This window comes from Lycorma delicatula, chromosome 3 (assembly GCF_047948215.1).
Source record: "Lycorma delicatula isolate Av1 chromosome 3, ASM4794821v1, whole genome shotgun sequence".
Classification (NCBI taxonomy): Eukaryota; Metazoa; Arthropoda; class Insecta; order Hemiptera; family Fulgoridae; genus Lycorma; species Lycorma delicatula.
In genome coordinates, this window is record NC_134457.1 from 87,188,755 (window position 1) to 87,204,384 (window position 15,630).

The 15,630-nt window shown below is 33.0% G+C and overlaps 1 protein-coding gene across 1 annotated transcript; it reads right to left on the minus strand.

Moving 5' to 3' along the window:
- Nucleotides 1-461: 461 nt before the first annotated feature.
- On the minus strand, nucleotides 462-14,217 carry LOC142320926 (uncharacterized). The gene is made up of 4 exons (XM_075358911.1): nucleotides 14,081-14,217; nucleotides 2,587-2,694; nucleotides 2,038-2,206; nucleotides 462-1,568 (listed from the first exon to the last, which is right to left on the minus strand). The coding sequence occupies exons 1-4, from the start codon at nucleotides 14,114-14,116 to the stop codon at nucleotides 1,564-1,566; spliced, it is 318 nt and encodes a 105-aa protein (XP_075215026.1). The 5' UTR covers nucleotides 14,117-14,217; the 3' UTR covers nucleotides 462-1,563.
- Between the last annotated feature and the right edge of the window lie 1,413 nt (nucleotides 14,218-15,630).

The window sequence follows — 15,630 nt, forward strand, 5'->3', positions numbered from 1 at the left end:
CGCTCCACTATTGATGCTTTTTTATCGGAATAAGTCGAATAATGATTTATATTAAATTTTAGTAATAACGATCTCAATTTCGAATTAAACCATTCTTTTCCATCATCGGTTTGAAAATGTTTCATTTTATGTTTATGAAATATGGGCTTAAGATCCATTACAACTTCATCCGCGTTTTTGCTCTTCAATGGAAAAGCAAAAGCAAATTTTGAAAAACAATTTATAATTGTAAGGATATATTTATATCCTCTATTAAACCTCGAGTATTGTATCATCTCTACTAAGTCTGCCTGGTACAAGTCATCTAACCCTTTCAATTCAACCGATCTTGTCGAATAGTTTCTACGAGCTTGCTTATCTCTCTTGCTCTCTCCCTTGTTTAACACCCATCATTTTATTATAAACTGAATTTTAATTGAATATTTTTATCTTATATGTTAAAGGTAGAAAATAAGGATAGAATAAGAAAATCCTTTTCAATTTATAAATTTATTTATTCATTGTTTTTGTTTAAAATATTATTTTACAAATAATAAACAAGATAAAATTCCCATTCGGTTAATTTGTTTCGCAAAAATTGGTATTCAATAACTGTCGGTATTTTCATTTTTACTACTTCCGTTTTATTACCGAAATATTTTCCTTTCTTTATTACTTCTAATCTTGATAAAGGGAATGTTTTCTTCAAAATATTTATTAAATGATTTATCGATTTTATTCGACCTCCCGGCACAAATCCTATTATCCATGAATCGCTAAGGATATCGGACTCGGATTCGCAAGCTGTCTCATCGGAAGAACCCTCTCCCATTATTGATAAATACTCTTCAGGTGAAGACGAACCCATTATTTCTTCACAGCACTACGTCAGCAAGAAATCTAGAACAAACAAATAGAAAATAATTAGGTGACTACTTATATACTACTAATAAACGTATAGAAATGAACTCTAAAATACAACGCACCTTTAGTTTTATTTTTCACCATTTTGCAATCGGGTGAAGCTTTTTTATGTTCTTTAAATGGGTTATCATTATCTAACCATTCAAAAATTTCAACACCGCATTCGAAACAAGCCACAGAATCCATCACACCAGTGAAATAAAATCCTGCTTCTATCAACAATTCAACCTTTGGAAAAAGTCTTGCCCATTTACTAAAAGTACTTGTCATTAGGTCAATACAGACTATGCTATCTTTAAAAAATAAACAGCAATTGTTTAATTCTTCAGCAACACTGCAATTCTCATTATAAATTTTATGTGCAATTCCGCAATGAAATAAATTAGATTCAGAAGTTATAGTCCAGTTACATTCTTTACATGAAACTAATCCATCGTTTTCGAAGCGATTTAATCCGCATTCTTTAATAGTTCTGGATGGAAGTGTGTTTAACCTTTTGCTGAGCGCCGCAAACGGGACAAACATCTCCTAGATTTATTTTTTTGATTCCTCTTTTGACATCATATAGTCTTATATCAAATTCAATTTCTTCTAGTTCTTTTTTAAATGCGTTCAGCCTCTCACAGTAACTCTTAAGAATCTCCTTTTGCAACTGCGACATCAATCTTAAACAGAAACAAAAAATATTAGAAGCAAAAAATATTAACAAAAAATTAAAAGAAAAAGAAATCCTCAGTAAATTATTAACATACCTTTTTCACAGATGAATAAACATTATATTCTCCTTCTGCTATGGCAACTGATTCATTCGGTTAGAAAAGGGAAATATAATAAACTATTCAATCCAAATTATTTAATACTAAATTAAAGTGTTACATAAACTGATTTAATTATATTTATTTACAAAACTAGCATGTAATTGTTTCAGCAATTTAAAATTTTTGTTTAACTTAAGCTACTTTTTGTCCTTTTGTTTCAATTACTAATTGCACCGGACTCCTACAAAAAGGACATTTTTTTTCATTTACCGTTGATTCATCATCGTGTCGATCATTACACGATTCGCATACTGCATGTCCACACAAAACAAAAATTATTTTTATCAAATTATTAAAACAAATTTCACATGAATACTTTTCTTTGAGTTTTCCTCCGACATTGACTTTATTTCAATATCCTCCTCCTCGTTTTCATCAACTTCATTCACATCATGTTTTACAATACATATTAACAAATTGGATATATTGTTTGAAAACGGATAAACAATATACTCTCCTACTTCTGCGGCTGTTGATTCATTTGACTGTAAAATGGAAAAATAATAATTCAATTTAAATAAAATTAAAAACATTTGTTTAATGCTATAATTAAGGTTTTACATAAATTACATTCAGTAGGTACATTTTTACAATATAATAATTTACATTTGAAACATAATGGATGTGTACATGGAATGGTTACGAATTTAATAACATTTATTTTGCAAAACTGACATGTTATTGCTTCCCGACCATTTAAAACATTTGTTTCACTTATTTTGAGTGGAAAACTTTGCGAATTTGCAAAACCTTTATTTAAAAAGGTATGTAATATAGTACCATTTTCTATTTTATGCATAAATCCTCCACCTTTTTTTAATAAAGAATTTTTTGTTGTAAATATCATTACTCCACACTTAATTACCTCTTTCATTGGCATATTTTCTATATTTATTTTCATTTCATGTCTTTCTTCATGTTTTGTATTAAGACAACGCCTAATTCCGTAATAAACCTCCTGCTCATTATGAAACTGAAATTAAAAAAGAAAATTATTAGTTTCTTTGTAAAACTAAGAAATATATTTCAGACCTATATCAAGCTGATCTTGTCGGGATGTTACCGTATACTAAATCAAACAAAGGATATCGTTACATACTGACGATGATAAATTGTGTTTCTAAACTGGCGTTCAGTGTAGCGGTGAAAAACAAAACAAAAAGTACAGAAATCGCCAAGGCCTTTAAATCTATATTGGATAAACATAGGATGCTACATTTTCAAACAGATTCGGGCAAGAAGTTTTAACAATCTGTCGGTGAAAAAATTATTAGCTTCATACAATACAAATCACTATTCTGCACATTCGGATAAAAAAGCATCGATCGTCGAACGTTTTAACCGAACTCTGAAAACAATGATGTGGAGAAAATTTACCGAACAGGGTACGTACAAGTGGTTAGATTTACTTCCAAAATTGATTGTTAAATATAATGGCACTTGTCATCGCACTATCGGAATGAAACCTAAAGATGTAAATAAGAGAAACGAATCTACCGTTTTAAGAGGACTGAACACGGTACTATATCGAAAACCTTCATTACCGAAATTTAAAGTCGGCGATCGAGTACGTATAAACAAATTTAAAAAAAAAACCTTCGCCAAAGGATATTTGCCGAATTAGACAAATGAAATATTTACCGTTCATAAAGTACACACCGATATTCGTCCCTGCATATATACGCTGCTGGATATTCACGGTCAAGTGTTGAGCAGTAGATTTTACAGTGAAGTGCATGCTAAAACTAGCGTTAAAAATAATATGTATTTAGTCGAGAAAGTAGAAGAAAAGGCGATAAGCTGTTTAAAAAGTGACAAGGACTCGATAAACGGTACAACAGTAGGATAAATAAGGCGGATTTTGTACGCTGATAGCGTCAGTCTTAAACAAGGTCGGAACGTCAACAAGTCGGTAATATTACGCAACAAAATTTCGACGAATATACGGCGGTGGTTTTAACAACGGAAAAAAGCGACATGGTCCTCTTTTGCCGAAAACGAGTAAATGTATTATTTGCGGACCGTCTAATTGCAAGAAAACAGATGTTCTATTCAACTTGTTTTCACCCGACGGCTTAAGGTTCAGAAATATTTACGTGTTTTCTAAATCGCTATACTAACTGAAATATACATTTTTAGAACAAGTCATGACCGGTATACCGAAGATCGGTTATTTTTCCTACTCTGAAAACGACAATGTAATGATCCCTGCGAGGCTGAACCGAATTCTATAATGATCTTCGATGACGTAGCTTGCGAAAAGCAAAATAACATTCGCAAGCACTTTTCGATGGGACGTCACAACAACATCGATAGCTTTTATGTCACACAGACACATTACAACGTTGGGAAGCACCTAGTACGGGACAACACCAACCTTCTTCTCGTATTCAAACAGGACGATCTCAATTTAAGTCACATATATATCAAGATCGTGTAAACACCGATATGAAATTTGATCGGTTTAAACGCCTATGCGGTGTAGCCTGGAAAAAACACGGTTTCGTGGTCGTGAATAAGGACAACGACATAGACGATGGACGGTATCGAGTAGGCTTCGATATCTTTGTAAAAGAGATCGATCAGTTGATTTATAGTGGTGATGGCAACCTACGAGGACGGTATACCGTAAACGAACGCGGTACACTTTAAAGAAAAACCGCAAAACAACTTGTGTTCCAAATACTTCGGCGATCGAGAAACGTTTTGCTGCAATTACGTTTGTCGTAAAGTCAACTACTGCAAAAACAAAGACCGGCGATGTTGGCGACACGTGAAACGAATGAACCGCGGCTATCCAATAGTGGTCCTGTTGATGATCACCAGTGAAGGAAAGATCTTCAATAAACGACTGTGTATCAGATTTCTAGAAGAATGTGACAAGTACGAGCTGCCTATCGAACTGGTGATTTATGATAAAAATATGCTCAACATGACCATGAGCATCCTGTATAAAGGCTATTATGCTATACGCGGCACCTGCTTTGGCGGACAGGCAAAAATATAAAAGTTATCGGGACATATTATTAAGGGCTCAACGGTAACGGTAACGGGTGGTTACCGTACTATTTCGCGGGATGCAGTCTTGGTGATTGCAGGCATGAAACCGATAGACTTGATTTTGCGTCTGAGAAGCAGCAGCGGTATGTTGCGAAGAAGTCCGGTGAGTTGACTTCGGATAAAGTTCGAGAAATTGAAAAACATGGCAATGCCTTGTGGCAGGCCAGATGGGATGAGACAGATGGTGGTTGTTATACGCATGATCTTTCTCCAAATGTTGTTGGTTTGCGGGACGCCTCATGGGTTCGCCCTAATAAATATGTGACGCAATTTCTTTCCGGTCATGGTACGTTTATAAAAATGTTAAAATTATTAAAATTAAAAATTACATATAAAAATATTAAAAGTATTACAAAATTAAACAAAATATAATATAATATACTACATGTGTTTGGCCAGGCAATAATAAGGTAATAATTTAATTTTATAATACTTTTTGAGTTTAATAACACTATTTTACAAAAAAGAAAAAATCTTGTGTGAAAAAATAAGGTATGTCATTTTATTTTATTCAATTCCATACTTGGAATACACCCAAGTATGGAATTGAATATACTAATATATTCGCACAACACATACATATAAACCCTATCAGAATTACAGTCCAAATTTGACTCTTCGCCATTTATAAAACTACATTTTAAACATCAAATTTATATCAGCAAAATTGAGGTTAGGCCCATCCATTTTATACCCTGCCCACTCATGTGACCTATGCTAAACACTGAAATATAGAAATACTGGAATGGGCACTAGCGTTAGAAATCCGTGCCAACAAAGATAGCTGATTTAGATGTATACCTCTCTTTGTCTACAGTCCGTTCAAAAAGTTTGTGACGTTTGTAACACGTTGGTTGTGGTAGTAGCATACACTGAGTAATTGCCAGATAAATAAACTATGGATAAGTTGCACTTCCTTTATTTACTTTTGAATTTACATTGAATTAATTATTCATTACATTAATTCACAATAATACTTTAGTTAAATACACATTTTTAAATATATCTTAAAATATACTGTCTAGCTAGAACAAATGTAAAAATAGTAATGTTGTTTAGTTGACATTTTAAAAGAAAGTGAAGTTATAATTTACTAATTGCTTAATAATACTTAAGCTCAGCTGGTTCATTTTTAAATAATAAGAAAATAACAAGATGTTTACAATTAATAAGAAAACACATGAAACTGAACAATTACAGTGAAATTTTGCAGACATGTTTCGTAGGTTTTACGAATACATTGATTTTTTTAAATAATTTTTCAACTGATTGCAACCAAACCGTAGGTTTTACGAATACATTGATTTTTTTAAATAATTTTTCAACTGATTGCAACCAAACAAGTGCAGGGTAAAGCCAAATAAGTAGGCGTGGCACAGTTAAAAAGCTTTGTATTTAAATGGTTAATTAACAAGTAAACATGTGATAATTATTACAATAATATATTATTTGTAAATGTATACATTAAACAAGTTACTTAAAAAATATAATATCACAAGTAAACAAAATTACAATGAAATAATTTTATAAATTAAAGATGTTGGCCTGTGGAAAAAATGTAAGGCTAGATGATTACTTTTGGCCAATAAATGCATTGTTGCCAAATTCTGAACTCTGAAGCTCTAGATGACACAAAGCTGTATTTGCTAATAAAAAGACCAACACGTGGTTGCTAGACAACAATTAGCCAGTCTTCTTGTTTCTGGAATTTAAAAAACACTAACATCTTCTTCTGATAGGCTGTTGAGTTTAATCCCCCTCAATCTTTTCCTTCTAGCTAAGATGGTGAACCCCAGTATATTTGATATTTTGATACTGGATTGGGAAAAACAAAATTATGAAATTAATTATTTTTATTACTGATTCCCTATTATAATTAAAGTATACCAACAATTGTTTCATTCTTAAATTAAAAGAAAAAATTATTGAGAAAATTCAGGAAAAGGTACATTTACCCCAATTGAACTAGGAAAAAAATATAATTTTTGCTAATTAAATCTTAAAGAGGACACACTAGTAGGTAGGTTGCAAGCTTATTTGGGACAACTGAAAACTGTATAGTTTTTTATGGTATCATTAGCGTGTCACACAACACAGCTTTATATTAAATTAGCAGTTAATAGATAGGAAACATAAACACACATAGTTCAGTTTAAAATACAACTGTGCTCATGAAGCGTGTTTACTGCGCTTGCAGTGTGAATGTGTCTCACTTCACTTACTGTGAGAAAAAAGGCTTTTTCAAAGGATATTTATACACATGTCCAATAAAATCTGATACTCAAATGTAACGAACTAAAGCTGGTTTTGTAATCCTATTCAAATTGCAACAGAACAAATGGAGGTTATTGAACTGTGAGGTTGCATAGCGATAGACAACTTAGTAACTGGATTAGATTGTGAAATACTTTGCAATAGTAAGTTTCCAGTTCCTGTACTATATGATTATAACGAGTCTGGGACCAGCTGAGCCACAACGATCGGTGATCAACAATAAGAATAATAACAAGAAATATTAATTACAGACCATTGCAAAAAGCGTGTCACTGTCAGTTAACATCATCCAAGTTTGGTCCGACCGACCGAATAGTCGTGTATCCTTAACCAGCTTCATTATTAATCAGTGTAATAAAAACTAAATGCAAGTGTAATTTTCGGATACTTACCTGGCGTTGGGGGTTGCCGTGATCATGAAAAAAGTGTATTTTTCGTGTTTGTGTTAATTTGACTACTAATTACTTGTAGACATGCGACACTTATCTCATCATCAGTGACGTCGGCTACTTCGTACAGCCTATGCTAACATAATCATCCAGAAATATTTGAGGCTACGCCCCGTGACCACAATAATTCAGATGAGTCACAGACTAGTTAATTTTAATTTATTCGAAAAAAAATTTTCAAAATATTATTTCGTCTTAAACAATAGCCTGTTTTTAATTATTCACTTTTCTGTGTGCGTGCTTCTATTCAATCATTAAACTTGTGCCGTTTTAAATATTGTTATTACACCTGTCGAATAATACGATTATTTGTGAACAATCATACCTTTATTATTGTTAATTTAAAAATGGAGGATTCAGAACAGTTAAAGCTTTTAATTAAAAAACGAGGTGTAGTTAAGGGATAAATGACAAGATTCAATAGTCACTTAGACAAATCAGATGACGTTACTCGGCTTAAAATTTAGTTAGTTAAATTTCAAGAACTGTTATCGGATTTCAAAAAAATTCAAACCGAAATCGACATTTAGACGATTTTGAAAGCCATGATGATTTGGGCACTATTTAAAGATACATTCTATCGATTAACTACGCAGCCCAAACTAAAATTCAGCAGCTTAGTAAATCTGACACTATCGGTGTAAACCATGAAACAACCGACGAAAATAATGAGTCAATTTGGGCTTATCCCCGCTTTTCGTTACCAGCTATCAAGCTGCCCACATTTTCGGGAGAATATAACGAATGGTCATCATTTCATGACAAACCAAATCTAATTGTCAGAAATTTCACTATCCGAAATTGTCTTTAAAGGACAGTGCCACCAGTGTCTTACAATCTCTAGAAGGGTCATCCGAAAATTATAAAATTAATTAGGACCTCTTGATGGAGAGGTTTCAAAACAAAAGGTATTTAATCAACACCTCTCAACCATTTTCAATCTAAATAAATTAGATAAAGAGTGTAGTTTAATTTGAGAAAATTAATTGACGATGTACAATATGTGTATGCCTTTCATACATTAGGTCAACCCACTGAACACCGGGACACTCTAATAATTCATTTGATTATCAGCAAGTTGGATAAAACTAATCACTATTAGTGGGAAGCAGAGACAGATTCTAACAATATGCTCGTTTTATCTGATTTAATAAAATTTCTGAAGATAAGGGCCAGCACCCTTATTAAAACAATCTCAAACCGGAAATTCCCAATCAAAACTCAAACAAAATTCAAAAAATAATATATCCACATTTAAAATTACTTCAATAAAGAAATGTTCATTATGTGACAATTCCCACCCATTGTATTTGTATGATAAGTTCAAATCATTATCCATTAATGATAGAGAAAGGGAAGTGCAGAAGTTAGGACTGTGCTTTAACTGCCTTTCTTCTGGTGATCATAAAATAAAAAATTGTGGTGTGGGCTCATGCAAACTTTATGGTAAACATCACAATGTGTTATTGTATTATTCAGAAAAGAAAAACCTTTGCATTCTGAATCAAATACATCAATTTCCAAGGCTGAATCCAGTAGTAAAAATCAATCAATTGTGTCCACATCACGTATATTGTGCCAAGGTGTTCCTTCTTCAGTGTTGTTGTCTAGTGCCCTAGTGTTTGTTCTCGATCATCATGGGACTCCTCACCTTTATCGTGCACTATTAGAGTCAGGGTCCAGTCACATTTTGTGACTGAGAAGGCAGTCAAAAAACTAGGCTTGCCATTTGCAAATGTGTCTGTAGAAGTGAATGGAATTGGAACATGCACTACCAAAACTTCTAAAGATGTTCAATCTGTCATTAAATCAAGATTTAATACATTTTCCTTCACTATTGATTGTGTAGTCCTAACATGTATTACCAAACATTTACCAACTGTGCCATTTGAGAAATCAGACATAAAAATTCCATCTAATGTTCAGTTAGCAGATCCTCATTTCAATCAACCGAGTGACATTGACCTCCTCATTGGAGCAGATTTATTTTTTGACTTGCTACGTGATGGAAGACTAAAACTTCATGATTCATCTCCAACTCTTCAAAATACAATGCTTGGTTGGATCATTTCTGGCAAGGTAACAACCAATACTATGTCGCACATAACCACAGTTTGCCATCTATCTACGCTGGACGACATCAATAAAACCATACAGAAGTTTTGGGACAGATGGTTGCTCTGAAAGGCAGTATACCAGAAATTTTCCAAAGACTTATATATGAATACAACCATCAGGGATGATCTTGTAAGGTACTGTGTGCAAATTCCCTTGAAAAGTGATATTTGTGAGCTCAGTGAATCAAAGGATTCTGCATTCAGAAGATTTTTATCATTAGAGAGGTGTTTATCCGTTAAGGCCAGAGATGCGTTCACAATACATCCAATTCATGAAAGAATACAAAAAGCTAGGACATATGAAAGAAATTACAATGACTGAAGATAATTCATTAAAAGCTTATTACATTCCGCATCACACAGTATTAAGGGAAGTATTAAGGGAAGAACCACCAAATTACAGGTAGTTTTTGATGTATCCTCAAAAACAAGCTCCGGTGTTTCATTGAATGACATCTCAATCGTTAGTTCAACAGTACAATCAAATCTTGTCAATATTGTATCAAAATTCAGAACACATCCATATGTTGCAAAACAGATATTGAAAAAATCTACCGTCAGATTAACAACCAATCACCTCAGAAAATTTACAACTAATCTTTTTAAGATTAGATTAGATTAGACAACTAATCCTTTCTGGCTGGAAAGACCAGCCAGAAGATCATATTAAAACATTTAAATTGCTAACAATCACTTATGGCACTGCAAGTGCTCCTTATCTAGCAATAAGAGCTCTAAAGCAGCTAGCATTGGATGAAAAATCCTCCTTTCCAGTTGCATCCTAGGTAGTCATAGAGGATTTTTATGTGGATGATGTTATAACTGGAACCAAGATAATAAAGGAAGCAAAACAACTATGGCATGATTTAAATCACCTGCTTCAGCGAGGCGGTTTTCATCTTAGAAAGTGGAGCGCTAACAATCCAGACATTCTGACATTCCATTAGAAGATGTGGCTAAGGGTTGCTTTGAGATTGATCAAGACACTACAATTAAGACATTGGATCTTATGTTGAATTCCAGACAAAATGTATTCCAGTTTTTTTTTTTTGTGAAGAAAACAGCTGTAAAAATAACTAAACGGTACTATTTTGTCAGCAGTCGGAAGGATTTTCGATCACCTTGGAATCATAGGTCCAGTAATTTTAACCACAAAATTAATCATGCAAAAATTGTAATCCTATTCACTATGATGGGATGAAAAGGTGCTTGATGAATTACTTAAAGAGTGGATTCAGTTTCAAGAGTCATTGCATATGCTATCAAACATTCAAGTCCAAAGGCCCATAGTCCCTAAACAGAAGGGTGTTGTGTAGTTTGAGATACCTGGATTCGCAGATGTTTCAGAATCCACATATGGTGGCTGTATATACCTCAAGTGTATTGACCATGATGGAATCATCACTGTTAATTTAGTCACGTCAAAATTTTGTGTAGCACCATTAAAGAAAATTTTGTTATCCAGACTAGAGTTGTGTGGCACTTTGTTGTTATCTGAACTATGCAAATGAACTGTTAATGAATTACATCTTCAAGTTGATTCAATTTCATATTACACTGATTTGACTATAACATTAGCATGGATTAAAGCTCCATCTTCTCATTAGACAACATTAATTCCTGACAGGGTATCTAAGATACAAACTAACACCGACATCAGTTTGTGGAAGCATTTGAAGAGTCAAAACAATCCTGCTGACTATCTGTCAAGAAGCTTAATGCAAATGAGATTACAAAGGCAGACTTGTATTAGAAGGGGCCTTCATTTTTGTATGTCACAAGAATCTCCAGAAGAGCCATTCAGTGTTCCAATTGGCGATCAAATGTCAGAGCATCATCGTACAGTTTTATCATGTGTTACAGCTGAAAACCAAATGATCAATTTTTCTATTTTTACAAAGGTTCAACGTGTAATGAGTTACTGTTTACACTTTATTAATAACTCTCAAGCACAGAATTCACGCCTTTGCTGTCCATTATCAGCTTCTGAACTTCGATTAGCAGAGTGTGCTTTGGTGAAGATTGTGCAAAAGGAATCATTTCCAAGTGATCTTAATGATTTGTAGCTAGGAAAACCACTGACCAAAACCAGGAAATTCATTTCTCTGAAGTCCATTCTTAGACTAAAACAATGTAATACGAGTTGGTGGAAGATTACAGCAATCATATTTAACTCCAGATCAAATTCACCACATCATCTTACCAAAGAGTCATACATTTACTGATTTCAGTGCCAGACATTTTCTCATCAAAATGCTTCATGCAGGGCCAGTTATTGTTAAACATTATTCGTCAAAAATATTGGCCGATCAATGGCAGGAGTAAACTTTTTCATCAATGCATCACATGCTTCAAAGTAAATCCAAAACTTCAGACACAAATTATGGGTGATTTACCAAGATCAAGAGTTCAAACACTACCTCATCCTTTCTACACCACAGGTGTAGACTATTATGGTCCATTTCATTTTAAATTAGCTAAATGAAGAGGAGCTACACCAGTAAAATGTTATATTGCACTTTTCATTTGCTAGGCTTTACATTTAGAACTAGTAGATCTTACTACAGTCTTTCTTGGCAGCACTTTGAAGATTTATCTCAAGACGGGGGAACCTAAAGATATATAGTCGGACAATGGAATTAATTTTGTTGGTGTTCAGTGAGAACTGCTTGAACTAGCTGAGTTACAGAAGAACAAGGAATTCAAGAGTTCTATCTTAACCTCTGTATCCCAAAAGGGGATACCACCCAAGGCTCCACACTTTGGAGGTTTATGGAAGTCATCAGTCAAACTTGTCAAAACATATCATAAAAATATCAGATTTAACTTACGTTCAGTTTGTAACATTATTAATGCAGGTAGAGGCATACATAAATTCACAACCATTAGTTCCTTTGTCAGATAACCCAATTGATCTTTCTCCTTTAACTCCTTCTCACTTTTTAATCAGTGATGTAGTCACAACTAATCCTGAACCTTCCATATCTGATCTTCCAGCAAATAAACTATCTCATTGGCAACAAATCCAACAGTTGTTGCAGCACTTCTGGTCACAGTGGTCACGAGACTACTTGAATGGCCTACAGCAGAGAAGGAAGTGGACCACTTCTTCACCTAATTTAAGGATTGGTGACATGGTTATCCTCAAGGAAGACTCTCTTCCCTCTTTACAATGGAAAATGGCTTGTATTGTAGAACTTCATCCAGCAGAAGTTAACAAAGTTCAGGTTGTCACTGTCAAGACTTCAAATGGTGTATTGAAGAGACCAATTAACAAATTGTGTTTATTGCCAATTTCCTTTTAAAGAAAAATTAGACATTAACTTCTTTAATATTGTCATTATTATTTCTATATCTCTATGTAGTATTTTTTTAAGCAACCTCTTCAAGGGGCGGGGGTGGACGAGATTGTGAAATGCTTTGCAACATCGAGTTTTCTGTTACTGTTCTATGTGGTTATAACAAGTCTGGGACCAGCTGAGCCACAACGATCGGTGATCAACAACAACAATAACAAGAAATATTAATTACTGTCCGTTGCAAAAAACGTGTCACGTCAGTTAACATCAACCACTAACTCTTGTTTGAATTCTGAAGAAAGAGGTCAGACAACTGACAAACACAAAATAACATACAAAGGCCTCTGCTTCCAACATTTCTTGGAAAATAATGAAGGAAAGGGCAAACTTAATAAGATTATTACTAGAAATGAATCATGGGTAGACCTACATCACTGACAACTAGAATGATAATGTGATTCAATGTAATGGAAATATCCATCTTCCCCAACAAGCAAGAAATTTAGAGCCTTGATTGGTAAGATTGTGCTGGCAGTGATTTAAGATTCTCAGTACCTGTAATCCACTTTTAGAGAAGCTACATTGCCTCATATTGTGATGCAATATGACGAAAATTTCCTTACCCATAAACTGCAGAAATATTGGACCACCATGAAACTTTCAGAACTTATATGACAATTGATCCAGGAGCGAGTTGGCAATATCTTAAAATTTCAATTACAGCCCTGACTTGAAAGTTTCACCTATTTATTTATTAAAACTCATCTAAGTAGGTAAGTATTTTGCCACACCCCAAAAAAAATATCAATCATTCTACAGTTGAATGGCTGGGGTATATTTGGGTACTGATTTAGTGAGTTTAGAATTGAAATGTAATAATGTTGATAATTATGGGGAAATATAAAAATAGTTTTCAAATTAAGAATCTCACGTTATTTTTTAATTGACATTTTTGATTTATTCAGCTGCTTAAATTCTTCACTGAAATTGTGAATTATGTAGTACATAAACACTTCTAAAATACATTTTCTAACTAAACTCTGATTATGCAATATTATATTGATAAAAAAAAATCATAATATCATTCTTATACCACGATTCATAACAGATAACTACCGCCAATCATCTGCATAACAAAAAACAATAATCGTGATAATTACCTGTACGGCCCCAGTAGATAAATTGCACTGCATCATCTTAACCCAAAACAGTTCGAAGTTTTAATGTTATCAAAATATACCTAAATACAAAAATCTACTTCGAACCTCCAACTGAAATTAACTTGTTAGAATTAAGGCTGTTATCACACTGAAACAGTGTGAGTGTGTCTTGTGTATCACGAGTACAAAGTACTCGAAAAACGTACAGTCATAGACACGTCACCGATGCAATATAAAATACAGTACACTTTCTTGCAGTACGTAATATTTTTAAAACTCATCTAAGTAGGTAAGTATTTTGCCACACCCCAAAAAAAATATCAATGATTCTACAGTTGAATGGCTGGGGTATATTTGGGTACTGATTTAGTGAGTTTAGAATTAAAATGTAATAATGTTGATAATTATGGGGAAATATAAAAATAGTTTTCAAATTAAGAATCTCACGTTATTTTTTAATTGACATTTTTGATTTATTCAGCTGCTTAAATTCTTCACTGAAATTGTGAATTATGTAGTACATAAACACTTCTAAAATACATTTTCTAACTAAACTCTGATTATGCAATATTATATTGATAAAAAAAAATCATAATATCATTCTTATACCACGATTCATAACAGATAACTACCGCCAATCATCTGCATAACAAAAAACAATAATCGTGATAATTACCTGTACGGCCCCAGTAGATAAATTGCATTGCATCATCTTAACCCAAAACAGTTCGAAGTTTTAATGTTATCAAAATATACCTAAATATAAAAATCTACTTCGAACCTCCAACTGAAATTAACTTGTTAGAATTAAGGCTGTTATCACACTGAAACAGTGTGAGTGTGTCTTGTGTATCACGAGTACAAAGTACTCGAAAAACGTACACTCATAGACACGTCACCGATACAATATAAAATACAGTACACTTTCTTGCAGTACGTAATATTTTTATATGAATTATGAAATGTTTTTATCTGAGGCTGCGTAATCGTTACAAATTACAAGAGCAAGAGCCAGATATTTTTTTTAATGCATTTCTAAACATAGAGTGGGTACTGAGTATTAATTTTTGCAATACTTAATACACTGTTTTTAATATTATTACATTATGCTATAATATAGTATCAACTAACTCTTATTGTACTGTTTATACCTTTTTTAAACTCTGTCTTTCCAAATTTTTACTACCAGACGTAAATGAAATATCTGAAGAAAATTTAAAATACAAATTTCTACACTAACCGAAGATCTGCTATGTAAGCGGAAAATATAAACGCATTTAAATTACAACATAAACAATTAAATGGTAATAGACTAAATATATTACATAGATTCATGGCAGTCTGCACCAGAGAATATGATATATTCTCTGTTGCTATTCGTTTATAACATTTGTAACTTTACTCATCAAACGGCGTTTTAGACAGTCTTTATTCCCACAGCTATTCATTCTCTCTTATATGCTTGAATATTCATGTTTTCTATAAAGACTTTTGTTAATTTAAAAGGTTTTTTTTTACAATTTTAAATAAAATTTCTACTTATCTTAACA

Bases quoted from the DNA above. Each gene is read 5' to 3' on its own strand.
- LOC142320926 (XM_075358911.1), bottom strand. From the start codon at position 14,116: ATGATGCAGTGCAATTTATCTACTGGGGCCGTACAG. The intron at 2,695-14,080 runs GTAATTATCACG...TTTTAATTTCAG, and splicing joins TATCTACTGGGGCCGTACAG to TTTCATAATGAGCAGGAGGT. The intron at 2,207-2,586 runs GTAATTAAGTGT...TCCATTTTACAG, and splicing joins AAAATATGCCAATGAAAGAG to TCAAATGAATCAACAGCCGC.